Source organism: Acipenser ruthenus, chromosome 3 (genome assembly GCF_902713425.1).
Source record: "Acipenser ruthenus chromosome 3, fAciRut3.2 maternal haplotype, whole genome shotgun sequence".
Classification (NCBI taxonomy): domain Eukaryota; kingdom Metazoa; phylum Chordata; class Actinopteri; order Acipenseriformes; family Acipenseridae; genus Acipenser; species Acipenser ruthenus.
Genome location: NC_081191.1, coordinates 97,892,269 through 97,920,146, shown reverse-complemented (window position 1 = coordinate 97,920,146; position 27,878 = coordinate 97,892,269). Strand labels below are relative to the sequence as shown.

General features: G+C 39.4%; 1 protein-coding gene across 7 annotated transcripts in view; it reads right to left on the bottom strand.

Annotated features, from left to right (window-relative positions):
• The window catches only part of LOC117394603 (partitioning defective 3 homolog), a 372,730-nt gene that overhangs the window by 301,249 nt on the left and 43,603 nt on the right, over positions 1-27,878 (bottom strand). For all 7 annotated transcript variants that reach the window (XM_059019442.1, XM_059019440.1, XM_059019441.1 and 4 more), the window contains exon 2: positions 26,525-26,626. In XM_059019442.1, coding sequence (XP_058875425.1) covers positions 26,525-26,626 — 102 coding nt within the window. The remainder of the gene's footprint in view (positions 1-26,524; positions 26,627-27,878) is intronic.

Below are 27,878 nucleotides of genomic sequence, written 5' to 3'. Positions count from 1 at the left end.
TTGTCTACTTCACCGTCTCTTATCTGTAATGGTATCGGCTGCACCTACACAGCCTCATAGTGCAGCCCCATGGTATGCTGTTTGAAATAAATAAAGCCAAACTGTGCTCTTTGTTTTCTATATGGTATCACTCCTGGGCTCCAGAAAATCTGAGAAGCCTCAGTAAAAAATAAGACTATGGTTGATAGGGCTTTACAATTAGGAGTAAGCTAAGGAACACAATAATACTGCTAGATCTCAAATGCTGTGCTAATGTAAATCTTGGCAGCAGACAGTTTCTTACATATTATATACACCCACACACACACACATCACATTATATATATACACACACATATAGGGACTGTATGTTTTGTATAGAAATTCTAATTACACCAATGTCTTTGCATGACATTATACTGCTGTCTGTTTTGTGCACATGACCTACTTATTAATATTTACATTTCTGAAATCATTTTGGAAAACAGGTTTTGTTCTTTCAGTATAAACAGGAATATAATCAATCAATAAATACTTTGTTTTAAATGTCTTGTGCAAAAAAAAAAAGCTGTTTTACACACACTCGCATATCCAGAAAACAAAGCAACTTACAAGATCTTCCACCACATGGTTTCCCAACAGAGATATAAATGTTCAAAACAGACCGAGTTCAGAGTGAAAGAGGTGTGCAGCTACTCTAATAAGACTCAAATCTGATTACCCCGACTGACCCAGTTTTGAAGTTTACCCTGGGGGCTCCAGCATAGGAAACAATCCTGAACCCCCTCAACCTGACATCTAAATTAGAAGCCAATTTAAAGGCTTTGTCATGTTTCAGCTCTGTACGCACAGGATGAGACTCACAACAGACACGATCGGCATCCCTGTCAAATGAAAATGTCACCCCTGCTCATGCTGAACTCAAACTCAGAATCGGACAGCTCAACGCCTTGCAGATTACAACCAGTGTACCCTTCCACATGGACACCAAGAGTCCCGGACACTGCACCACCACCCTCTCCTGGATCCAAATAAACTGCAGCCAAAGTCACGTTACTTAAAACTTACAGCTGCTTTATCCGACTGCTTTATTACTATTATGGATGACAAATTATGAATAGCCATCACTTAACCTGGAAAGACATTCATCACAAGGCATGACATAGTTAAGAATTAAATGAATTGCTTTCCTTCAAGTACATTAGATGTCTGATTCAGGGATTAAAGTTGACAGCACTTTTGTAATCATTTTTAATAGCTTCTTTTTATCACAAAGAAAGCAATCCATCAAACGGTTATTGTGTTGTTTCCTAGCTTGGGAGACAAAGAAAAACACGGCAGGTATTTCCAATCGTATCCTAATGACAGAAATGAAACATCTACCAATGAAGACCTACTCAATCCCCCCTCCCTCCTGCTCCATTCCTTTCTTTCTCTACATTAAATATGTACATGGTAAGAACTGACAGAGGATTTACAATATGATTAATAAGTCATGTCTGTGAGATAAGGCCGAAAGTGATCTTAGCCACTCCCTGTTGCACCAGAGTATTAGGGCTGTGTAACCAAGTTTGTATTCGGGAACAGATGCTAAATAAAAACTGCAACAGCAGTGGGCAACTGAAGCTGACACTCTTGGTGACAACGTGTTTGCCAGAGACTGGCTTGTATTAATGTTTTAACAAAGAGTTGATTTTCACCTTTCTTCTACTTTACTTGGCTATTCCCTTTGCTCAGAGGTCACTTTGTTGCGATTTCCTCTTCTGCCCAATAGCCCAAGAGAGACTCAAGTGCCACCCTCTGTGCTGAGTTGCCAGTGGCGGAATGCTAGAAGAGAAAGAAGGGAAAAAGCACAGCCAGTAGTTTCCCTCTGAAAGTAAACGCTTTAATGAGGCCAAAGTGTCTGCAGGCTCTCTGTCTGTTTGGGATTTTAATTTGTAGTGAAAGCAGAGTGGCTTTGTCACAAACTTCTGTTTGTGTGGAGTGCTTAGTTCAGTCTTGGTGTGAAGGCTTGTCTGTTGTGAGTTTAGTTTATGAGGAATGACTCTTGGGTAAGAATGTCTGCAGGTTCAGGTTAAAAGTTGGGATGACTGCAAACATTTAGGCAGTAAGTCAATCAAGGTGACTGGATGACAAAAAAAAAAACGAACAACGTCTGGCACAATAAAACCAGCACTGCATCATCCAAGAAACAGATTACAGCGAATTAGCTCAAATGAATTATCCAGTCACTTTAAAAATGTAACAAAAAATACAATTTAAGATGCAAATCGTAAACAAGCTTGCAAACTAAATTAGAAAACAACAAAGCGGAAACAACTACAGACACAAATAAAGATCCAAAAACTGACAATTTGGATTGTGCAGGGTTTCTGATTCAAGCTTTTTCATGTAATATCTTATTGAGCCGTACCATGTTCTACAATAAATATTGCATGGGTTTCCACGAGCAGAACGATTCATTAAGCATGCAAAACTCATCCATATCAATGAACTAAAAGACATTTACATGTATCAACTCGACAAACTGAGTCCATCATATAAAGAAGAATGCACAACCAAGTTAAATAAAATAAAATAAATCAATAAATCAATAAATGCTGAATCGTTGCTTGCGTTCCAGTGGTCTCTTTCATTGGCAAATTGTGCCCTGCTATTCAGACTGAGCGGCAAGGGAATGCCAACTGGAGAATTATTCCAGGAAAGCAGTGCTTTAAGCAGATCTGCTCACCATTTGATGACTTGATGCGAGGCATTAGTGAGAACATTGTATTCTCGCTTTTAAATATGATCCTGCACTAATATGTTTATACTGTGCTAGGATGTTGACAAATCAAAAGCAAAGTGTTCAGTGCCAATGTACATTAAACCCTGGCAAGGCCTCCATACAACACAGGCTTCACTTATTTATATTTTCTTCACTAGGCCTTGCTATCCTAAATTTTCACCGACAACTCTTCTGCTGTTTCATTCAGTTTTAGTTTCCAAATTCTTGAACCTAAAACTCGCACGGCGTGACGGAGGACCAGTATCAGTGTATAACACAGTTGAAAGAATAATAATGGCAGTAAGTACCTCCTCTATTATTCAACATTAAACAGGGCTGTTCTACTTTCATGCCAAGTGACCAACGGGCCCATCTGCAACAGACAATGCTCATTTTTGTTTCTTAAATGTATTTTTTTTTCTGAAGCATTTTAAAAAGTAGCAGGTCATGCAATATGAGAGCCAGGCCTTTTTTTTCTTTTCTACATTAATAATGTGTCATGGTTTTTGAGAGTCCCTTTTTTCACTAAAATAATAAAATTCAACGCCCAATAAACGCGTACTGCATGGCTTCAAGGTAACCACCACGTGCATTACAGCCTCATCAAGAAATATGTGCATACCAATAACACCACACACAGAACAGTGACACGTTGGTGAGAGTCCTGAAAATGCATCAAGGGTCTAATGAAAAGTTAATTTGTTCACACAGCCATGTCACCATTTAAGCGTAGTGACAATGGCTGGACTTCAGGCAACACCTTCACCCCTGTGCCAGTAGAACAGAGGTTATAACGATCCATCCACTACACACACACACAGCTACACTATTCAAGTAATCTGTTACAGTGTGCAATAATGATCACCGTTGCTTAGGAGTAGGTCGGGTTGTAAACCTACAGCAGGCCCCCACAGTACATCCATCCCAGCAGGGCGTGACCTCTTCCACCCAGCACATTCCCTACATTACCCCTTCCACATAACATGCAGTCTACTGGAGAAAAGAAGGGAGGGCTTTCAGGGACAACGCAACAAAAACAGTAAGCTATAGCTGTTGGTATAAAGAAATGTCAAAATCATTTTATATTTCACAGAGAGGTTACTGTACCTTATAGGCCCATTAACTTCTCTGGAAAACATAGCTTTCTACTTAAATAAACCAACGAAGATCCATCAGAAAATAACCTAATGGGTAGTAATCATCAAGAGGCATTGTATTTATCACACTTGGTTTCCCATGTTTCTAAAGCGTCCTATAAAATGTATCGGTGTACTTATATATTCTTTTACTATAGAGTATGTGTAAGCAACTTGAGCCAGTCCTTATTCCAAGTAATGATGTCCTTAATTATTAAATTAACCCCCTGACCAGAGCCTAAAGCACATAATCATTTATTATACATATAAACCTGTAATGGAATGGCACTCCAAGCACAGAGTTGCCTACCCATGCTAGTTTTGCAAATTAGTAGTAGTGCCAATTAATTCTAATAGGAGGCCATGAAACCAGACCAAAATGTGCCAAGTTTGTCAACCTCTGTATTTATTTATTAATCGATTGAGTAATTATTACAACTTTGACATCTGTATTGGATTACTACAGATATCTCATTTATAGGTGTCCCACTATATCACAATATTGATTAAAAAGGCCATGCTATAGTACGTTTACAACACATGCTGGCTCTCAGCAGAACAGCAATTGACAACCCACAAGACACAACACTCTGGCTCACTGGAAATTCTTCTCTTTCTGTTCTGAAAATAAAAAAAAAACATTGAGACAAGATCATTTTATTTAGGCTGGAAAATGATTGATGTTGCAGAAACTGACATCCAACCCCAGTTTAATAAAGCCACTGAAAAACAGCAGCTAGAAATTAACAATGCAAGCAACTGCTCCCTCGGCAGGGTAAATCTAAAATACAACAGAACTGATGAGACACCAAAACCTCTGCTTCATGCAAGCATACAAACAAACAATGGAGCCAGCTGCCACTGAAGGCATAAACATATGAAGACCAACAATCTGGCTCACTGGAAATTCTTCTCTCTTTCTGTTCTGAAAATAAAAAAAAGATTGAGACAAGATGTGAAGACTGGGCACTTGTACTGAAGGGAGACACAGTGCAGCACCCTTCCACAGAACAGAATGGACACTGCAATTCAGTACTTTTGTTGTAATAGGTTGTAATGCTTTTCAAAAACTTCAAAAAGAATCATCTGAAGAGAGTCAGTTATTTTTAATCAAACGGTTTAGTGGCCTCGGGCAAATCTAGCACACACTTCTAAGAGAGAGTGAGAGCTTTGTTGAGACAGAAGAGAAGCCAGCAGGGCGTCCGATCCATCACCTCCACTCAGAGCCACTTACCTCAGCTGACCCAAATACTCTGCTGTCGATGGGCTGCTCGCTTTCAAACAGACTGCACCTTCATAGGCAGTTCTGGAAATGGTTTGATGTAGAAAAATCAATCTTGACATCTGTCAGGGAAGACAAATTTCCGTACCCAGCAGTGTCGTTTTCAGTGGCCCATTTTTTGTCTCAGAAGTCCCTGGAAAATTGCTGCATCCCAAAAACAAATTCTCCCCCTGCTGCTTTGATAATAAAATAAATAAATAAGATCATTTTGTTATATTGCTCCATTTGAATTTATTTACACACTCAGCTACTTATTTCAGCAGCTAATTTTATTTGGGCCTCTTCGAGCCACGTTGTTTTTCGTACCTGTCTAGTTAGGAATAATCTTTATGCCCAGAAGGACAGCCATCAGCTTTACTCACTACAGTAGATATTTCTCCTTTTATTATGTTACTTAATCTTAATTAAAAAAATTACAAAATGGTTAATGCGCTCTGTGTCATATCAATATTTAAAGCATTATAAATCAAGTGCAGAGCCACGAGTAAAAGCCTTCAATAAATTTAACAAATGGACAATAATGTTACCATGCCCTAATCATTTCTCAGTTGAAAATAAGCTTGGTTCATGCACTAAACTCACGTCTCCATGAGATTGACATTTACCCGCTGAACTAATATGATTATCTATTACTTTTTATCTATCTGAAATATTTAAACACTTCCACTTTAATGATCTTTCCTGATTTAGAACTCCCTAATCAACTATAAATGAATGGATAGTTTCCAGTTTGTGACACAATATATAGTGCAACCTCCTCCCAGTACACAATGTTCGGACATATTCAGCAACATTTTCGGTACATTTATGCAGTGAAAAAAAAGATACACATATGGGGTCTCTGTCATTGCCATTGAAGCTGAGGAAGATGAGGAGGAGCTTGAGTGTAATCAACTGCTAATAAATGACAGTGATGAACGTGACTCTCAGGATTAATAAATAATAATAATAATAATAATAATAATAATAATAATAATAATAATAGAACATTTAAGATAGGCCTACATGTAATGCATATTTGTTTAATGCAGTTATTATGTTATTAAAAGTTTTGATCATTTTAAGCGTGTTGAAAGCAGGCCAGATACAAACCTCTTGGTGTATTTTAACGTGTTTTGTTGTATTAATGTACGAGTTTGAGATTAAACAATACATTATTTTTTATAATGATGCTTATTGCTTTTATTGCTCATTTTGTATTATTATTATTATTGTACTGCATATGCAGCCTACACGACTGTGTTCTGATATGTACAGGGCTGTGTGTGGATTTAACTGTTATTAACAACAACAACAACAACAACAACAACAACAACAACAACAACGGTTGAACTAATTCAATTTTTAAATACAAATTCGTACTTTTGCTTGTTCATTTTCCAACGTTTTGTTAGCCAGTGCATACAAAAAAGAGCATAATAATACTTTCACTTTAATACTTGAGGGTGTACAATACAATGTAATTTTGTTATAAAACAAAGCTGTTACTTAGTTCCCACTGATACACAACCTTTTAACAAAGTTGCTGGAGTGTTTAAATTGAGTTACGATGTTGCTACAAGGTTGTGTGTTAGCGGCTTCTCAGTGACCACATGAAGCATGTGAAGCTAGTGATCTAATATAAACGCTGGTCTCAAATAATCGCCAAATATTGTAAATAAACACCAGAGGCGTTTAATTGAAGTTTTACTGGTTTTCTTTCACAGGGGCAATTCCATGAAAGAAGCCCGTCACTCCCCCCTCTTCATGATTCTCATAACCTGCTTGATGTGGAAAATCATCCCCCCCCCCCCCAATGCAATTTGTTGTATCTGTACCATGGTCCTAGAAACCTAAATGAGAAATGAGGGGATAAGTACTGTAGTAATATTCCACACAACAAAGCCATGTGATTTAACACCATCATCACATTGTACATTTTTATTCGGTTTCACAAAGAAAAAAGTCAATGGACGGGATGCATAAAAAAAACTGAAGTGCTCTGTACAGGGCAGGCTTGAGCCAGGTTTTAATATATCCGAGTATGTGGTTTTACATTGTCCTTTTTGTTTATTGCTGTATTAGTTAGATGTACATTTTTTAAATGAACTTGTTACTTCTCTTTTCTGTTAGGGGGTTATATTGAATCCAGTTTTTCTGATTGTAATTTATAATTTAGAAAACTGTTGATGAATTGGCACATGAATGTACTTTACTAGTGTGCAACTGTGTTCTTTATAACCGCAATTGTATTTAAGTCTTGTAACACCTGACAAAGGCACTTCTGTGTTGAAACGTTGGTGACATGTTTTTATGAATTAAAGATATTTTGGAGCACAATTTGAGTGTGCAGTTCTCGCTTTCTCTGTAGGGAAGCTCACATTGCCACAGCATGGATGTGTTATTCCTGGTCAGGGCAACACAGTCTAGTGCTGCCAATGTCACTGGCCACCAACATTCATCACAATAAGAAAAGAAAAAGGAAGGAAGAAAATAAAGGAGCCTTTTGGTCGACAGTCCGGATTGTTTTTCAAATAACACGTCACGTCCTGAAGGCCTGCACACTTTCATTACCCATTTTGTCAAGCAATCGAATGAGTGATGATACAGGCGCGCACTCTCATTGTTCTCACTGCCCTCAAAAGAACTCACTCCCAAGTGGCTCACTCCCAATGGGTTCAAAGCAGCCTTTTCTGCCATCTCACTGAGAACCTGCTAGTAAACGTGAGGATGGCTGCTTTATAACCAGCTTGTACAGCGGCTCTGTGGCACAGCATCACTGATGGAAAAGTATTCTGGTTCACACCGAGATATAAACTGTAGGAAATCTTCATTTAGGCTTTTTTTCAGGACTTAGGCCTAACATCCACATACAATTTCAATGGCAGATTTATCTTTCAAGGTAATAACCTTCCCTGGCTCTCATCTGATCCAGGCCTCCACTCTGCTTCCTGTGGTCTATAATGACACCCCCAACCTGAAGGACAGCGTTCTTCAATGGAACACAGGTTAGGACACTGGAGCAATGGAGTGTCGTAACCTATCTAACTGACAGAGGTCATCACATGTGATGTCAGGTCAAGCAGTGGCATTTCGTGTCCTAAAGAGAATTTGACAGCTTAGTTTGGGATAATCGTGCCCCAAGAGACTTGAGGGAAAAGGTGTTATATCTTGGAAGATGTTAAGTTAAATGGTATGTTTTGTTTGTTTATTTTTCCTTTTTTGTCTTTACAGGTTCAAAACATTAATATGTTTATTTAAAAAATAAAAACATTAAATAAATACAGAGAAGGCCAAGCCCCATATTCTTTTCACAAATTAACTTAAAAGTAAAAAAAAAAGAAAACATGAATTTAAAAAAGTACCAAGAAATTTAAAACAATGCTATTTCAGTATCTGTTTTTAAAACATAGGCCGTCAACAACAATGTTCTCTTTGGTGTCACTGCCACCTAGTGGTTCCTGTTCTATTACTACAGGCTGTAATCCACTAAAATGCAAAATATTATTATTATTTGTTTATTTAGCAGACACCTTTATCCAAGGCAACTTACAGAGACTAGGGCGTGTGAACTATGCTTCAGCTGCAGTCACTTAGAACAACGTCTCACCTGAAAGACGCAGCACAAGGAGGTCAAGTGACTTGCTCAAAGTCACAAAATGGAGTTAGTGAGCCGGGATTTGAACAACACACCCACCCAAAGCACCTCAAAAATCAACCAATCAACTATCCCATACAACACACCCACACAAAGCACCTCAAAATCAACCAATGAACTATCCCAAACAACACACCCACCCAAAGCACCTCAAAAATCAACCAATCAACTATCCCATACAACACACCCACACAAAGCACCTCAAAATCAACCAATCAACTATCCCATACAACACACCCACACAAAGCACCTCAAAAATCAACCAATCAACTATCCCATACAACACACCCACACAAAGCACCTCAAAATCAACCAATGAACTATCCCAAACACACCCACCCAAAGCACCTCAAAAATCAACCAATCAACTATCCCATACAACACACCCACACAAAGCACCTCAAAATCAACCAATGAACTATCCCAAACAACACACCCACACAAAGCACCTCAAAAATCAACCAATCAACTATCCCATACAACACACCCACACAAAGCACCTCAAAATCAAACAATCAACTATCCCATACAACACACCCACACAAAGCACCTCAAAATCAACCAATGAACTATCCCAAACAACACACCCACACAAAGCACCTCAAAATCAACCAATGAACTATCCCAAACAACACACCCACACAAAGCACCTCAAAAATCAACCAATCAACTATCCCATACAACACACCCACACAAAGCACCTCAAAATCAACCAATCAACTATCCCATACAACACACCCACACAAAGCACCTCAAAATCAAACAATCAACTATCCCATACAACACACCCACACAAAGCACCTCAACAATCAACCAATGAACTATCCCATACAACACACCCACACAAAGCACCTCAAAATCAACCAATGAACTATCCCATACAACACACCCACACAAAGCACCTCAAAATCAACCAATGAACTATCCCATACAACACACCCACACAAAGCACCTCAAAATCAACCAATGAACTATCCCATACAACACACCCACCCAAAGCACCTCAAAATCAACCAATGGACTATCCCATACAACATACCCACACAAAGGACAGTAAAAGTAGCAACAATCCATGTCAACATTATATAAGAAATTACAAAGATAAAAGCACCAAAATACTGATTAACATCCCTGGTAGATTGTTCCCATTAAAAGTTATAATAATATATGCTGGGGTCTAATTTGGTATGAATGAGCAGTTTTCGTATTTCAGTTACTGACCTCTCATAGGCATTTTAAAAAACTAACTTTCGTCTACATTACCACCTACTGTCCATTTACAGCAGCAGTTTTGTCTAATCTGTCACAGAATTATTAACCTAATAATAACTTCAAAAGCAAGGGAGTGGAAAAAACAAGCTCAATCAAACACACAGTTTTGTTTTTTTATATACAGTATATAAAAAAAATCAACTGCAGTGATTTATTACACAGAGAATCGCTTGGACTCTGCAGTTATCATCATGGAATCCTAGCAGGCAGCATGAAGCTGGGTCTGTGTCACCCGTCACTGAGCAGCCTCAGGAAATTTGCCGATGCTGTCACTCAATATTACAGGCAGAGGGCTGTGAGTGACTCAGCCGGAGTGTGTTAAGGGACATAAACCCCCGGGGGAATTTTCTTCCTGGAACTTACTGTCACTGTGATTTTTCAGGCACTCCAGGGGGGGAACTGCGGAGTCAGCAACATACTGACCAGCTAGACAACTGCATTAAACTCTTAACTTAATTTCAACATTATTTGCCATTACTGCCTCTGAACTCCCTGTATAGTGCATGTTATCAGTGAGCAGATGCAACATATTGCCAAGGAGCCAGTGTTAGGAAAGTGTGTAACAAATTACTGGGGTGGTATGAGAGTGTCCTCAGCATGACACGGGGTAGTAGAATATTCTCTGTGCTTAGAGAGACTGGCTTCATAAGTGTAGCGGACTGAACATAAGAAGAACATAATAAAAGTTTACAAACGAAAGGAGGCCATTCAGCCCATCTTGCTCGTTTGGTTGTTAGTAGCTTATTGATCCCAGAATCTTATCAAGCAGCTTCTTGAAGGATCCCAGGGTGTCAGCTTCAACAACATTAATGGGGAGTTGGTTCCAGACTCTCACAATTCTCTGTGTACAAAAAGTGCCTCCTATTTTCTGTTCTGAATGCCCCTTTATCTAATCTCCATTTGTGACTCCTGGTCCTTGTTTCTTTTTTCAGGTCAAAAAAGTCCCCTGGGTCGACATTGTCTATACCTTTTAGGGTTTTGAATGTTTGAATCAGATCGCCCCGTAGTCTTCTTTGTTCAAGACTGAATAGATTCAATCTGGTTGCTCTTCTTTGCACTCTTTCTAGATCAGCAATATCCTTTCTGTAATGAGGTGACCAGAACTGAACACAATATTCTAGGTGAGGTCTTACTAATGCATTGTAAAGTTTTAACATTACTTCCCTTGATTTAAATTCAACACTTTTCACAATATATCCGAGCATCTTGTTGGCCTTTTTTATAGCTTCCCCACATTGTCTAGATGAAGACATTTCTGAGTCAAGATAAACTCCTAGGTCTTTTTCATAGATTCCTTCTTCAATTTCTGTATCTCCCATTTGATATTTATAATGATATTTATAATGCACATTTTTATTGCCTGCAATAAATAAGCACTTAATTGGTCCAATTAAGTAATTTAGGGTACAGTTGGAACAAAAACCACAAGGGACAGCGGCCCTCCAGGACCAGGGTTGAGTAGCCCTGATTTAGAGGATTGTGAGATATATGTTGCTCAGCATTTTCTTTCTTGGGTGTGTGAAAAAACACTTTTCTAAGTTGGGTCAGCCATCTGGTGACATACGGAGTAATTGCATTTATTTAAGCAAATGGACATTTGGTAATTTTTTTGTTTGTTTTGTTTTTAACTGCTTGAAACTTAAGCAAACGATTAGTTATTTAAGTCATTTAAACTGATTGTGTGTGTGTGGGGGGGGGGGGTTACATGTATCATGATACATGTCGTATCGTGGTTTGTGTCACAAGCCTCAAAGTTGGGAAGTTGTATTTTTAAATGTAAATTGTGTTGTTTAATAGCTATATCCCAGTATGAGAAGACCACAGAAATACAGCATGTGTGAGCATATTCATAATGCCATTCAGTACATCAGCAAACAACTATCTGCTTGCAGAGTTGGTATTTAGCCAGAAGGGGGCAACCTCGTCCTATATATTTTTTTCTACAGAGCAGCATTGTGCAGTGTTTACAAAACTTTAAGATCATATTTAAAATTAGGGGTGTTGCGATATGACCATAAAAACAGAATTGCAATATAAATTATAACGATTATTCTATCGTCAATAGTTTTAAATTAATTGAAGGTTTATACTGTTGTAAAACACATTTTATCTTTATAAATAGTTAACATTTTAAATCTGTAAGAATTATTTTTTGCAGTTCTTTGTAAAATATCGTGCTATATCGCAATTATCGTGATAATACCCTACAGAATAATTGTATGAGATCATTTTCATATCGTAACATCCCTATATCAAATGATCACTTAGTAAATAGGATCATAATTACATACATAGTTTCTTAATGCTTTTCCACGATATGTTTTGAATCACAGTTTTAAGTGCTACAGTATTTTAAGATCTTACCACATTCACCCAAGTAACAGACTTGCAACACAAATGGAACAGAGGAACAACACCACTATTCTTTCCATTCCCTTTTAAAAAAGTCAATATTGGTTTTATCAATTTCCTTCTTTCTTGTAACAAACATGAGCTCGTTATCAAGTCCCTATTTTCTTCCCCCAGTTCCTTCTATGAAGTGCTGCACTGGGAACCAAGGCCATTGTTCTTCAAAAGATCCACATCCTGATTATCACAGGTATGGCATCCAAACAGGAACTGCTCATACAAGCATTGCTACATGCACACCATGTTAGCTTATCTTTTATCAAAGAGCTTCCACAAGCAATGCAAAGTGTCTACAGGCTGACACCACGCCGGCTCCAGAATATGATGAAATTAGCCTGTCGTTCATATGATGTGTTTAGTCATTCCTGGCCAGCGTGCCTTTTTCTACGACTTTGCTTTTATCCCAAATACACCTTAATGACAGAAGACCCACGGTGCCTAAAGGCTTCTTCTCCCTCCAGCTCCCTTGTTTACACAGCCCTTAGAGAAGATACTGAATGGAAGACAAAGCAAAGCCTTTCACAGAGTGTGTTTTTTTTTTAAAAGAACAGAGGGGCATTTGACAATGTTACTGGAATTGTGGTTCCAATATTATAGCACACAGGTTTCTGTGATGGAAACTAACAAAATTGGGCCTCACAGCAGGTAATCAACATTCCACCTGAGTACAAACCACTTTGTGTTTCCATGGCAACCTGGAACCGATTTCACAGCTACGACTTGCCCATGCACTTCAACCTGATTCCCCTCTGAAACCTTCTGAAGTCAGGTCACCACTGACCACTAAATCCAACCTTGAACTAGCTCTGCCACAGGCGAACCCCAGAGGCAATCCTACATCAATGTCAGCCATGGTGCTTCATCTCAGTTACCCCGAGACAAAGACATTTCTCGAAAAGCTCTTTAGTTCTCTGAAATGACCAGCCTCATCTGTGATGCTGTGCATTTAGATAATAGGGCCTGATAAAAACAGGAGAAATCCTCTCAAGCCCCTTCCATGTTCTGGCTACTCGGGTCACAAGCCCACGTAGTGTGAAACCACATACCTGGGTCGACCCTAGCTCAACCCGGTTGACAGCGTCCCATCTCAGGATGTGGGTTGACACGATTTGACCAGGGTCGAGCGAGACAAAAAGCATGATGGGCATTGTTAAGCAGACGATTGTGACACAACATGAGCCAGATTGCTGCAGGGATGACGTGGAGCGATGCTTCTGTCACCCAAGACGACCCTGCTTCTTCAAAAAGCAGTGTGAAATCATGTAACCAACCCGCATGACACCGGGTCTGACCCGGCTAAAGCATGCCAGTGTGAAATCACATAGCTGATCCCCCTGACACCGGGTAGAGCATGCCAGTGTGAAATTACGTAGACGACCTGCTGCTGTTGCATCTTTAATTCTTTTCATGGAGGGAGAAGAGGAGAAAGCTGGCATACAAAATCAATACAAATCAATGCAGAGCTCCAATACAGCCTGCAAATCTCTGGCAATTAAAGTGAAACTATACTGCTGCAGTAAAAGATATGAGTGGCTGTGTTCAGGAAAGCGTGGATTAAGATTTGAGAACTTGAGAGATACTAGCCTGTGTGTGCACACAGACACACTAGTCCTGTGCCCTTGTTCCCATAGAAACCAAGGCCAACCAGGAGTTCTGTCAAAAAAACCCTCAGCTAGCTGGCCAGTTGTAAAAAGTTGGCACCGGCTCTTATAAGACCACCCTGAACCTACAGTAAAGGATATGTATATATAACAATTTACAGTGAGATCAGTGATTCGGAGACCTCTCCTGCGAGAAAAGCGTTCAACCTGCCAACACTATAAAGGAATTTTGCATCAAGACTTGATTCGTAACTGCAGTTTGTCCACAGGGATGCAAGAATGGCATATCGTTCCTATTAAATGTAGGCTGGGAGTGGGTGATGAAACCTGAAACAAAATAGGTAATTTACAGAACAGCAAACACTGGCCCCAGAAACAGAAAAAACATGCCAAGGAAACAAGTCCTTCAAAATTGCAATAAAGCACACAGTCTTCATCCCTATACGGTCTGTTACCGTTTCACTTTCTAGGTCACTTCATCTCAGCATTGTCTTTTGGGGGTCAAAGCAGGTTACTGACAGAACAGGGTTTGCTAACAGATAGTACAGTACCACATACCATGTTTTAAAATACATACGTTTACTATAGCATGTTATTTTATTATTATTTATTTCTTAGCAGACGCCCTTATCCAGGGCAACTTACAATTGTTACAAGATATCACATTATTTTTACATACAATTACATTAATTTTTTACACATTATTTTTACATACAATTATCCATTTATAAAGTTGGGTTTTTACTGGAGCAATCTAGGTAAAGTACCTTGCTCAAGGGTACAGAAGCAGTGTCCCCACCTGGGATTGAACTAACAACCCTCCAGTCAAGAGTCCAGAGCCCTAACCACTACTCCACACTGCTGCTCTCAAATGAGCATGTCTTTCAAAACTGCTCATTTGAGAGCTACTGTTTAGTGAATGGAAGTGCACAACTGGTTAGATGTATTGAATTGTGTTGTTAGCGAGAGCCACTTTAAAAAGGTGTAGCAGTCCAATATCTCAGAATTGAACAGCACAAACAAAAAGGTCCTGTCCAAATGTTTCCACTTCAAGGCACCACATGGCCTCTTTTTTGAAAATCCTTTACAATCAAAAGTTTATGCTGCAAACAAATGTAGTAGACACATCAAATGCATAGCAGCTAAAAAACAAAACAAAACAAAAAAACACTTTTAAATCACTGATTAAACTGGTTTACCAAGAGCCACTATTTGCAGCGAGTAGTATTATAATGAATTAACATGAAGCGTCCTGCTTTCTCCCATTTCCAGATACCCCACCCCTCCCCTCCAGAGCTTCAACTCTCTGCCAAAGTGCATTTTGCGGTAACACAGAGAGGAACTCTCCATGGAGATGCACACTTTTATTTGGACTGAGCTGCAGAGGGACACTGTATTTAGTGGTTTTACAACCTTGCTGCAGCCTACTCTACTTGTGTGGGAATAGGGATTGCGATCTGGAACTTATGAGGGGTAAAGAGAGTTCTTCAATAGGCTTTTCGTTTTACAAGTGGGTACCGTATTGATTTATGGGAAGTACAGTAGTCAGATGTCTCTGTTCTTAACAGAAAATACCTTTGTAGAGTATTGAAAACACAGTAAAAGGAGGAAATTGGCTGACTTTGTAACTTTTTTTACTGCAACTATGGTTAACAAGGGCAATTGAACTTGATTGCTGTCTCAAGAAGAGAAAACCAACATCTTATTGGAACAACTTCATTTGAGAGTTCTAGCAGCAGTTAGTAGCTATAAGCCATGACTTTACATTAAAACAAGAGAAACCTGCCATTACAGGAAAGCAGTGTGTCAGCATGCTTTCCATCCACTTCTTATTTACTCATCAGAGGGTTTAGCCAGACTCACAGTAATGACGGCTATCATACAAACCCTTAGGACTGCACCCCTCTGCAAATCACAATGCTACAAACATGTGCAATTAGCAGATGTGTTATTACTATCAAGGTGGTAAATAAGCAGAAAGAATGGTCTAAAATCCAATGAACTAAACTAAAAGGGAATAACTGCTATTCCAAATTGTAGCAAACTTAAAAACAGGAAGTTCCAATTACTGTATGAAAAAAATAAAATCTAATTGGAGAACGCAATGATGCACTAAGGTTGGCTGTCAAAGATTGAATTCTGAAAAACCTACAGCTGTGTTCCTGTATAGTAATTGAAGGTATTTGAGAAATCAAACCTTCATACATCTTACAAGGTCAATCAATGGTGGTATCGACCAGTGCTGAGCAAATTCTTTCATTTGCTTTTTTAAGTTGTTCTAACCTGCTGCCCTTGACTATATGAATCATTGCTGGCATTCCGATCCAAATTTGACACAGGCTACCTTTGTGCATTTGTCAGCTGCTTTGACCAAATGCTGACAGATAGATAAAGCAGCATCCTTCTACCAAGGCTAACAGCATAACCGATGTAGCTTTAAAAACAGCACTCCGCAAAGGTGTAATTCTCATAACATATGGCAGAGAATAGCAAACACATTGACTATTGCGTAATCCACTGGGTGCTCCTTTTTATCGTCTTCCTTTTTTTTAAATTATAAACATGCAAACAAGAATCCTCTAAAGCAAAAGGTCTGATACCCGAAGGGGTTTTGGTGCAATAGAAGGCAAGTCACAACAAGCACACTGTGCAAAATAAAAAGCAATATGCACTCAGTTTAACAGCGTCATGTAACAAACATGAACTGTGCATTCGAAAGAGGGAAGCCTCACATTGTGACAAGATTGTTCCGAAAAATAACACAACTGCTCTGAACTGTTTGCAGAGGAACACTGAAATCAAAACAGACAACACAGTGTAGTTCTTAATGACCCGAATACCAATATAAACATCCATGATATTGATGTAAAATAGTGGTTAAAAAAAGAGGGTAAAATACATGTATTTATTATTTAACAATTAATTCACAGAAGTGTACTTTGTGTTGGGATGATGGGGGTTAATTAGTTGTTAGGAAACAGCATGGTTTAATTGCTAATTGTTCAGGAGTAATGATAATTCAATGGGGACTATGAGTGGATTGACACTTTTAACTCCATACCATGGGTTATTGTGCTTTTAGTAGGTATATATTAAATAGCATTCAAATGTTAAAGGAAAAACACTTTAAAAAGGTACACGGTCAGGCAAGGTGCCGGTCCCAGAGAGGCCACCTGGTAAAGGCACAGCCACGTGGTGTGCAGGGAGAGTCTTGTGATACTGTGTGAAATTGCTGTTCTTTGCTGGGAATTTCACTGGGAGTTTTACATTGGCTCTGGAGCTTCCATGGGTCAGGAAGGCAACAAATCTAATTAATTTATGAATGAATAAATAAATAAATAAATAAATAAATAAATAAATTTGGAGCCATTCCTGTTAGTGCAGGAACTAACCGTGTCAGATTTATATACTTGTCGACAGCAAGCCCCACAAAGCCGAGTACAGAATTGTTGCACTGGACTTCAATGCTTGCATGCTGAGAATGGAACGCTTTCAAGGACAGTGTGAAAGCAGAGACAGCTAAAGATCAGGACCTACTTTATCACTTCACCTGTGAAAAGACAATGAAAGTCACTGTATCCTTATACACTTCCCTATATAGTTATATACTGTAGCATGCGTATTCTTTGATCACCACCATCACTTTATCCAAACTTGCAAGGATTCCTACAGCGTTAGATCAATGCAATTACCAACTGTATGCAATTACCAACTGTATGCTTGCATATGGGGTCAACGACTAGTTTGAATTGTAGAGAGGCTGACATCACCATTAACTCCATCCTTTCTCTGTAAGTCTTCATATTGATAGAGTTCACTGAACCTGAAGAAATTAAAATACTAGAAAATGTACCAGCACCTCCAACAAAATCTATTTGTGTGCATTTTAACATTGCTTTAGAAATGCATGAATGCACCAAGTTGAAAAATACATGCCGTGGCATTGAGCCCATTGCCTTCAAGAACACTGAAATACATGCCATGGCATTGAGCCCATTGCCTTCAAGAACACTGAAATACATGCCGTGGCATTGAGCCCATTGCCTTCAAGAACACTGAAATACATGCCGTGGCATTGAGCCCATTGCCTTCAAGAACACTGAAATACATGCCGTGGCATTGAGCCCATTGCCTTCAAGAACACTGAAATACATGCCGTGGCATTGAGCCCATTGCCTTCAAGAACACTGAAATACATGCCGTGGCATTGAGCCCATTGCATTCAAGAACACTGAAATACATGCCGTGGCATTGAGCCCATTGCATTCAAGAACACTGAAATACATGCCATGGCATTGAGCCCATTGCCTTCAAGAACACTGAAATACATGCCGTGGCATTGAGCCCATTGCCTTCAAGAACACTGAAATACATGCCGTGGCATTGAGCCCATTGCCTTCAAGAACACTGAAATACATGCCGTGGCATTGAGCCCATTGCCTTCAAGAACACTGAAATACATGCCGTGGCATTGAGCCCATTGCCTTCAAGAACACTGAAATACATGCCGTGGCATTGAGCCCATTGCCTTCAAGAACACTGAAATACATGCCGTGGCATTGAGCCCATTGCCTTCAAGAACACTGAAATACATGCCGTGGCATTGAGCCCATTGCCTTCAAGAACACTGAAATACATGCCGTGGCATTGAGCCCATTGCCTTCAAGAACACTGAAATACCCGGATCTTTTTCAGGTAATGATACAAAAAAAACACATATATTAATGTTTTAAGTGCATGATACATATTTATATACTATATAGTACACATACATTTAGTCTCTTCAGATCTGTCTACTTGTGTAGCCTTTTTAAGTACTTGAAACACTGAAATAATAATAATAATAATAATAATAATAATAATAATAATAATAATAATAATAATACGTTTGAATACAGTTATTGATGTTAAATTATTAATGTTAAAAGTGCTCCATGCTGCAGGATTCTTTGCGATATCTATTGGACATATTCCGCTGTTGTTTTAAAACATGGCATCCAAGCAAAGCTGCATTATGTGGAATTTCTTCACCAAAGCAGGAGAAAGCAGAATTTGCAAACTCTGCGAAGGAAATATGTCATTCAAAGGAGGAAGCACTGGCACAGTTACTTAATGTGCTCCACAAATATTTTTTATTTAACCCAAAACGAAAACAGGTAAACGTTTCGTAAGTGTGATTTAATTTTGTACTTTGCAGCTTACGCATTTTTAAATACAGGCTACTTATTTGATCTTTATGGTAAGAAACTATATCTGTGCAATAACTGGAGATAAAGCATTCTGTATTGGAAGCTACACGGTTATTATTATTATTATTATTATTATTAATGGATTAGAGAGTTACCACTGACATAAACCCAACAGGATGTTGTTGTGCTGTTTTCGTTCCGCTTTAGTTCCTGAGAATCGCCACTGCAGTTCTTATTATTGAAGTGTAATTGCCGCTCGCTGTGTGTTATTGTTTTCTGTAAAACATCGATATCCTATCAGTTAAGAAAAGGCTTACCGCAAAGCTTGTCTTAACATTGTCTTTATTACGCTGGCCAGAGACCTACGCTTACAACTGCTTTGTCATATTTTCTACATTTTCTTAATTCTCAAATTAATAATCATTACCCGGGTAGTAAAAAGAGACCCGGGTAATTTAAAACCCAACAGGTACCTGGGTTTTCGGTACCTGTGCCGACCTCTAGTTAAAAGTCTCGCCTTTTATTCTGGGATATACAGTACCTACAGTAAGTATTCACCCCCCTTGGATGTTTTCACAGTTTGTTGTGTTACAACCTGAAACTCAACACTTTCAATGTGTGAAAAAATGGGGGGGGGTGAAAAAACAAATCAATTAAAAATAAAAACCTGAAAAGTCTTCATTAGATAAGTATTCACCCCCTTTGTTATGACACTCCTAAATAAGCTCAGGTGCAACCAATTGCCTTCAGAAATCACACAATAAGTTAAATGGAGTCCATCTGTGTGCAATAAAAGTGGTTCACATGATTTCAGATTAAATACACTTGTCTATGTAAGGCCCCACAGTTGGGCAGTGCATTCAAAGCAAAGATACTACCATGAAGCCCAAGGAGCTTTCAAAACAACTCTGGGATAAGAACATAAGAAAGTTTACAAACGAGAGGAGGCCATTTGGCCCATCTTGCTCGTTTGGTTGTTAGTAGCTTATTGATCCCAGAATCTCATCAAGCAGCTTCTTGAAGGATCCCAGGGTGTCAGCTTCAACGATATTACTGTGGAGTTGGTTCCAGAGCCTCACAATTCTCTGTGTAAAAAAGCTGAATGCCCCTTTATCTAATCTCCATTTGTGACCCCTGGTCCTTGTTTCTTTTTTCAGGTCGAAAAAGTCCCCTGGGTCAACATTGTCAATACCTTTTAGAATTTTGAATGCTTGAATCAGATCACCGCATAGTCTTCTTAAAGATAAAGTTGTGGAAAGGCACAGATCAGGGGAGGGGTATAAAAAGATTTCAAAGGCATTGAATATCCCTTGGAGCACAGTCAAGTCGATCATTAAGAAGTGGAAGGTATACGGAACCACCCAGTATCTGCTTAGAGCAGGCCGTCCTCCCAAACTGAGCAGCTGGGTAAGAAGAGCATTGGCCAGAGAAGCCAGGAAGAGGCCAATGACAACTCTGAAAGACCTACAGCGTTCCATGGCTGAGATGGAAGAAACTGTCCATGTGTCAACAATAGCTCAGGTACTCCACAAATCTGGCCTGTATGGAAGAGTGGCAAGAAGGAAGCCGTTTCTGAAAAAAAGCCCATGTATAATCCCGCTTGGAATTTGCAAAAAGGCATGTGGGAGACTCTGAAAAGATGTGGCAAAAGATTCTGTGGTCCGATGAAATTGAACTATTTGGCCTAAATGCAAAGCGTTATGTCTGGTACAAACCCAACACAGCACATCACCCAGGTAACATCATCCCTACTGAGAAGCATGGTGGTGGCAGCATCATGCTATGGGGATGCTTTTCATTGGCAGGGACTGGGAAGCTTGTCAGGGTAGAGGGCAAAATGGATGGAGCTAAATACAGGCAAATCCTTGAGGAAAACCTGCTTCAGTCTGCAAAAGACCCAAGACTGGGACGGAGATTCACCTTTCAGCAGGACAATGACCCCAAGCACACAGCCAAAGCGACACTGGTGGCTTAAAAACAAGAAAGTGAATGTCCTAGAGTGGCCCAGTCAAGCCTGGACGAATCCGATTGAGAATCCGTGGCAAGACTTGAAGATTGTTGTCCACCAACGATCCCCATCCAACTTGACAGAACTAGAACAATTATGACAAGAAGAATGGGCAAATATTGCACGATCCAGATGTGCAAACCTGGTAGAGACTTTCCGCAAAAGACTCACAGCTGTAATTGCTTTCACTGGAGACGGCTGGGGGGGGGGGGGGGGGGGACTTATCTAACCAAGACATTTCAGGGTTTTTTTTTATTTTTCATTAACTGTTGTTTCACAATAAAAATTATCTTGCCTCTTCAAAGTGTTGAGTAGGCTGTGTAAATCAAAGGAAAAAAATCCCATTTAAAGGCAATCAAGATTTCAGGTTGTAACACAACAAACTGTGAAAACATCCAAGGGTGGTGAATACTTACTACAGGCACTGTAAATCGCAATGACATATTAGCATTACCTAGTACAGAATTAAATAAACACATGCTTATTCTTTCTTTATGTAATGATTTTTTTAACTGTATTTCTCCATGCACATCACATTCTTATACAGTATTGAGCTGCACATTTACAGAAGCTCTACCAAAAGATATAACAATTTGTTTCAAGCTATTACCTATTCTTAATTTTACCATCAAGTTAACATTAACAAAAAACACTTGTTGGGTGTCTCTTTACAAAATCTTTCCATTGTTTTGTCTGAATTCTTCAAAAGCCGACCTTGTTTACTTGAGGTATATTAGCTGTTAGAACCCAGGCTTCTTTCCTCATTCCAGCTTCACAACATCCCTGAAACGGCATTACTCTGCAATAACACCAATCGTATAGCAGTTTGAGCCACTCCAGGTTTTACAGCGAGGTGAAACAGCTACAGTGTGTAGGTACAAGCACATCTGTGTCAAATCAAAGCAATACAACCAACATGTGGCTGCTGTGTAACGGGATTCTTATTTCTCTGAACATTCAAGTGAAACGACCAAAAGGGACATTTATTTGTACTTGCCGGTTTTCTTTGGTCCCTGGTTCTAATCATACAGTGAATCGGTTGGGGAGAATGTCAGATTATGACGCATAATCTTGGAATTCGAGGCAAGCAAAAAAATAAAATAAAAAAGAAACCAAGCTATTAAAAGGAAGGAATTACATTTGAAATTGCATCTGACAGGCCTCACTTTGAAATGCAGGCAGTTTGAGGGCATCCATGTCTGTTCAGGCCTAAGCAGTAACAATAATATCTTTCTCTGCACTCAGAGAAGGGGGGAGGTGGTAACATTTCACCAAAAAAGAAAACAGACGGGAAAGTATCTAAACAAAAAAACAGTTCTTCCTTTAGTGCTTTAGTTAAGTGTTCCTTACAAATTGCACGATCAGCTTGAATCTTAAATTACCTACAATTTTGGGCTATTTTAGAGCATCTCAGGATTGTGTGTTTCAACTAAAGGTTTAAATCTGCGACTTCACCCAGTTAAGTACAGATTTGCATATTGCAGAGTATAATGATGTGTCTCTATTTTAACGCAACAGTAAAAGCTCTATTTTTTTTTTCAGTGTAGGGGCACCGTAGTCGGGTGGGGGGAGGGGGGATGCCCTCCCACTTTGACAAAAGAAATGTGCACAGCAGAAGAAAAAAAGACACTTGTATAGCACACAATGTTTAGTTGCGGTCGTACTCTGTGCATACTTTTACTCCCTCACCCACGGACCTTGGCCCCCACCCCCACACTTTTAGAAAGGATCCGGTGCCATTGCTGCAGTGTTGTGTGTTGGAGTCTCATTACGACCCACCCTGACAAATATTTATCCAATATCAGTCCGCATGATCGTCCTACAAAAACAACTTGCAAAGCTGCCAACGTGGTACATTTTTTCCTTTTGATTTCCACAAGAACTGTTTAACAGTACATCACAGCAGAAGAAAGAGGTTAGACTCAGTAAACCCCAGGAATGTGGATTTCATAGAGTGCGCTCTCCACTCCTCTGGTGCTCGAGGTGAATGTGTTTTCAGGAGTTACACTAACAGTATTGTTGCAGCTGTTGTACCCAGGCTTGCCAAGCATGTTTCCATGACAGACTAAAAATAAAGTTTGATACAACCGGGGCCCCTCCCACAAGGGGGCAGGGAAACCTCAGCATGTGCTTCTCATTCCAGACTCAGAAATGAAGACTGCGTCCAGTTCTGCCGTCTCCAGTGAAATGAAGACTGCGTCCAGTTCCGCCGTCTCCAGTGAAATGAAGACTGCGTCCAGTCCAGTCGTCTCCAGTGAAATTAAGATAAACATTACAGAAGAAAGATACCTAAAGTACAAAACATTTGCCTCCCCTTTATTTGCTTCGGTAGCACGGCTCTCTTCACAATTATGCAATTGAGCTTTTCCATTTATAATAGTCTGCATTGTCCACATCACACTTTAAAAAAAAATATATCTGAGTCAACAACACTATACAAAAGTAGTCCTACCACCATGGTGGTCTGCACCTATGGTCTCTCTTCATTTAGAAAGTTCTCTACTTTAAAGCAAATGTGTGACAATCAGTAATTCTAAATAATGTATTCTTTGTATCACTTTGTATCATTTTCTGTTTAGCAATCTCATTCTGGTGACTTTTAGAACTCACAAGTTTAAGTCACATGTGTGGCCTTACTAGGCATTTAAAACAGAGTGTAGCCATTCACAGATCTCCCTTCAACACTCTGCTTCAGTGGATGTAAGAAATAAAGAACACGTTCGATTAGGTAGCTTGGATATTTCACACCCATTACCATCAGGGTTGGGGTCAGTTCCTGTTTTTCAGTTCCAATTCTTTTTTAAAATCAATTCCCATTCCCTTTTAAATCAATCAACTCCAATTCCGATTCCAGGAAATCCTTAGAAAGGACTTGGAATTTAAATTGGAAGTGATTAAAAGGGAATGGGAATTGGGGGGAAAAAAAAGGATTTAACCCCAACCCTAAATTTACCATACCAATTTAATTTATATAGCGTCCTTCATGTGCAAGCTTCTCAGTGCACGTTACAAAATATATATAAAACAACAACAACAACAACAACAACAACAAGCTGCACAATCTTGCATTACCAAAACTGCTGGACAGCTGACTGGCTGAGTTAAACATTTCCTGTTAAAATGATAGTGAGAGAGCATTGCTTAACTTCAACATAAAATATACAACAAAACAAAAACAAATACTGTTCGAAAGCCAGAAGAGCATCCCTTATACAAAATGACAATTTGAAATAAGATAAAAACAGATTTTAAAACCTTAGTTAGTATACCTTGATGGTCAGTCAAGGTTCTGTAATTCAGTAGGCCTTCTTTAAAAGCCTCTGTAACAAAATATACTCGCATCCCTATATTTCACACCATTAGATCACAATGCCAGATCTTGCCCCACTGTGTTAGAACAAATGTTCCACTCAAATCAAGTGTTGCTCTGCCTCTGTGCTCTGCTGTGATCAGAGAGTACTAATGATGAAAAACAATGGCCCAATGTGTCAGCTTCCTTCAGGAACCCTTGGTTTCAATATTGCATAGCCTCAATGGTTTGTTTGTAGTGATTTAAAACTACAAAAGTAGTAAAGAGGATTACATACCAGCAGCAGACAGTATATGGACCCTACTGACTGCATGAGCACACATTAATGCAGAAGAATACATGCAGATGTGCATGCTAAGAATAAATCCTGATATTTGCATGTACGTCAGTTACTGTACGCATGGTGAAATGCAAAGCAGACATTGCAAAATGAACATTCAAATATAAAATTACCATAAACTGTACACCAATCTTTCTACATGATCTATGCATACCAAAACATTCACACCAAGATTAAATGAGATAAACTATGTAATTAAAAAGACAATAAAACACTGCAAATGCTTTAGTTTGCTCTCATGCAAAATACTCAGCAATTCCTCAAATCACAGCTTGGAGACATTTCCTCTCTGTCAATGAAAAATTAGCAGTCAAAATGTAGAGAAACCTTCAATAAATCAATCAGAAAGATGTGCAGAATGGAGCACCCCATGGATTAAAGAGAACAGTCAAAAGCAGTTCCAATGAATTCTGTGAACACAAATTGAAGCCCAGAAGTGTACGAGGGGAGCTTATTAACTGGGTCTCTTCTGACTTGTTTTGTTTTTGTCAAGAGCTGCTGTAACCAAGCCAAGCTCCTTTCAGGATTAACCACGAGGGCTCAGCCTTTTGGTTTGGTACAAAAGCCCCAACACCCCCACCTTTAACCATGAAAATATATACAAACCGAAATGTCCCTCTGGTCTTTCATTGATTGATTGTGTAGATTAGCTAGGTAATGAAGCAGATGATTTACAAAGTGGTGGCTCTTCCACCTCAACCCTGGCTATCATCGATGGCTGCGGAGGCTGTGCAAATGCTAGGATTAATCTTTGAATGATCACAGGGCTCCTTGCTAAAGCAGTGTCACTCTGTCTCCTCAATATTCCTGGTTCAGATATGCTGAATTGCCTATCTCCCACGCCTCCTCAACTCAAAGGATAGCACTTATGAAAAACATCAAGAATCCTTGATTTGATAAAGATCTTGCTACAGAAGAGCTACACGTATGTCAGAAGCTTACATTCTCCACCGTGGATGCAGGTAACCAAGTTTCATCACAACTAGGTAAGTGGTTCTCTAGTGACAACGTGACATATTTAACCTCCTTATATCTCTATATTCAAATACTCCCAATAACAATATAAAAAGGACAGCATTAAGATCAATGACTAAAGAAAAATGACCGTACTCCCAAAACATTCTACTTTTCACAAAAGAGCAAAGACATTTGCAAAAGCAGTCCAAGCTAGGCATCCTTCTACACTTGTAATTCACTTCCTAGGTACCAGTCCAAGCTAGGCATCCTCCTACACTTGTAATTCACTTCCTAGGTACCAGTCCAAGGATAGGCATCCTTCTACACTTGTAATTCACTTCCTAGGTACCAGTCCAAGCTAGGCATCCTTCTACACTTGTAATTCACTTCCTAGGTACCAGTCCAAGCTAGGCATCCTTCTACACTTGTAATTCACTTCCTAGGTACCAGTCCAAGGATAGGCATCCTTCTACACTTGTAATTCACTTCCTAGGTACCAGTCCAAGCTAGGCATCCTTCTACACTTGCAATTCACTTCCTAGGGAGGTTGAACTCTCATCAGGTCAGAAATTAGTTTCCTAAACTTGATTGTTACAGAATTATTGAAAACCCAACAGTTTGAATTTGTAAGACTCACCCGGTCTTTGTCATCAGCCACGTCACACAGAACATCATCAAGATCCAAGATGCCCCCGTCACTGTGCTCCAAACGATGGACTTGTAACCAGTAGCCATGATCCTGCAAAAGCAAAAAATATTCACTACAAAGAAAGAAATAATGTATGTGTGTAAACCAAAAGCCTTTTCCAAGTCAGGTCAGGTCAGTACAGAAAGCCATGTGTGCTTGTTTACTTGACCTCATTTGACAATAGGGTGACCTGACCTGTTTTACACTCATACACCTTGACCTCTTCTAAGCTGTGCAGACTTTCAAGTCAAGTTAGTGTTCAGCGTTGAACCCACTGAAATACAGTCACTTTTCATCCTGTAATAATGGTTTTAATTCCTGGCATTTTCTTCTAAATCAATTTATCAGATTCACATGCAAACAAGGACTAAACAATAATCATTATTTTACAATTCTGAAATACACTAGCTCTGGTCCCAACACAGTATCAGGAAAATATTGCACCTGGGGGAATGTATTTAGATGTGGCCATAGCACAAAACATGTTACATAGAGTCAATCTGTGTAAAACGTGTGTATTGTAGACTGAATATGAAATTTGCCAACCAGATGGCACTCAAGTTTTACAGACTGGTTTCATGATGCAGATGAAAACATGGCACCCATTTTCACATGGAAATTCTACAACAGCTGCATTCCATTATATACATATATTTTGGAGTGCACATTGGATTTCTACGTGGCCAGAAAGAGAAGGAGGAGGAGGAGCCGCCCCCAAATATTTACAAGTCATCTGTCTTTTCTGAGCCTGTCCGACACACAATGTGTGAAGCAATTTCGCCTCAACAGGCAATCAATCACCAACATCTGCCAACTGCTTCAGGCTGACCTGGAAGGAGACATGCGGAGAGCACACCATTTGCCTGTAGCAGTAAGGGTATCTGCTGCACTAACATTTAATAACACTGGCTTGTTCCAACGTACTGTAGGTTATACTGCAGGCATGAGCCAGTCGGCAGTATCATGTGCAGTGTGAGATGTACCTGCAGCTTTAGTAAAGCTACAGGAGAATTAATTCATTTCCCTGTCTCTCACAAGCTGCAACAAAATACAAAGCAGGGTTTTCTTGGGGGGTATGAGTTTCCTGGTGTCCTGGGAGTCATTGATTGCACACATGTGCAGCTACGCACATCAACACAGAATAGGCACCTCTACATAAATCGTAAGGGGACAGATTACGTCAACGTGCAAGTAGTGTGTGTTGCCAACAACTACATCACAAATGTGTATGCAAACTATCTTGGCTTCGCTCACGAGTCGTTTATCCTTGCTATTTCACAGGTGGCAGCTGTGTTTCAGTGGG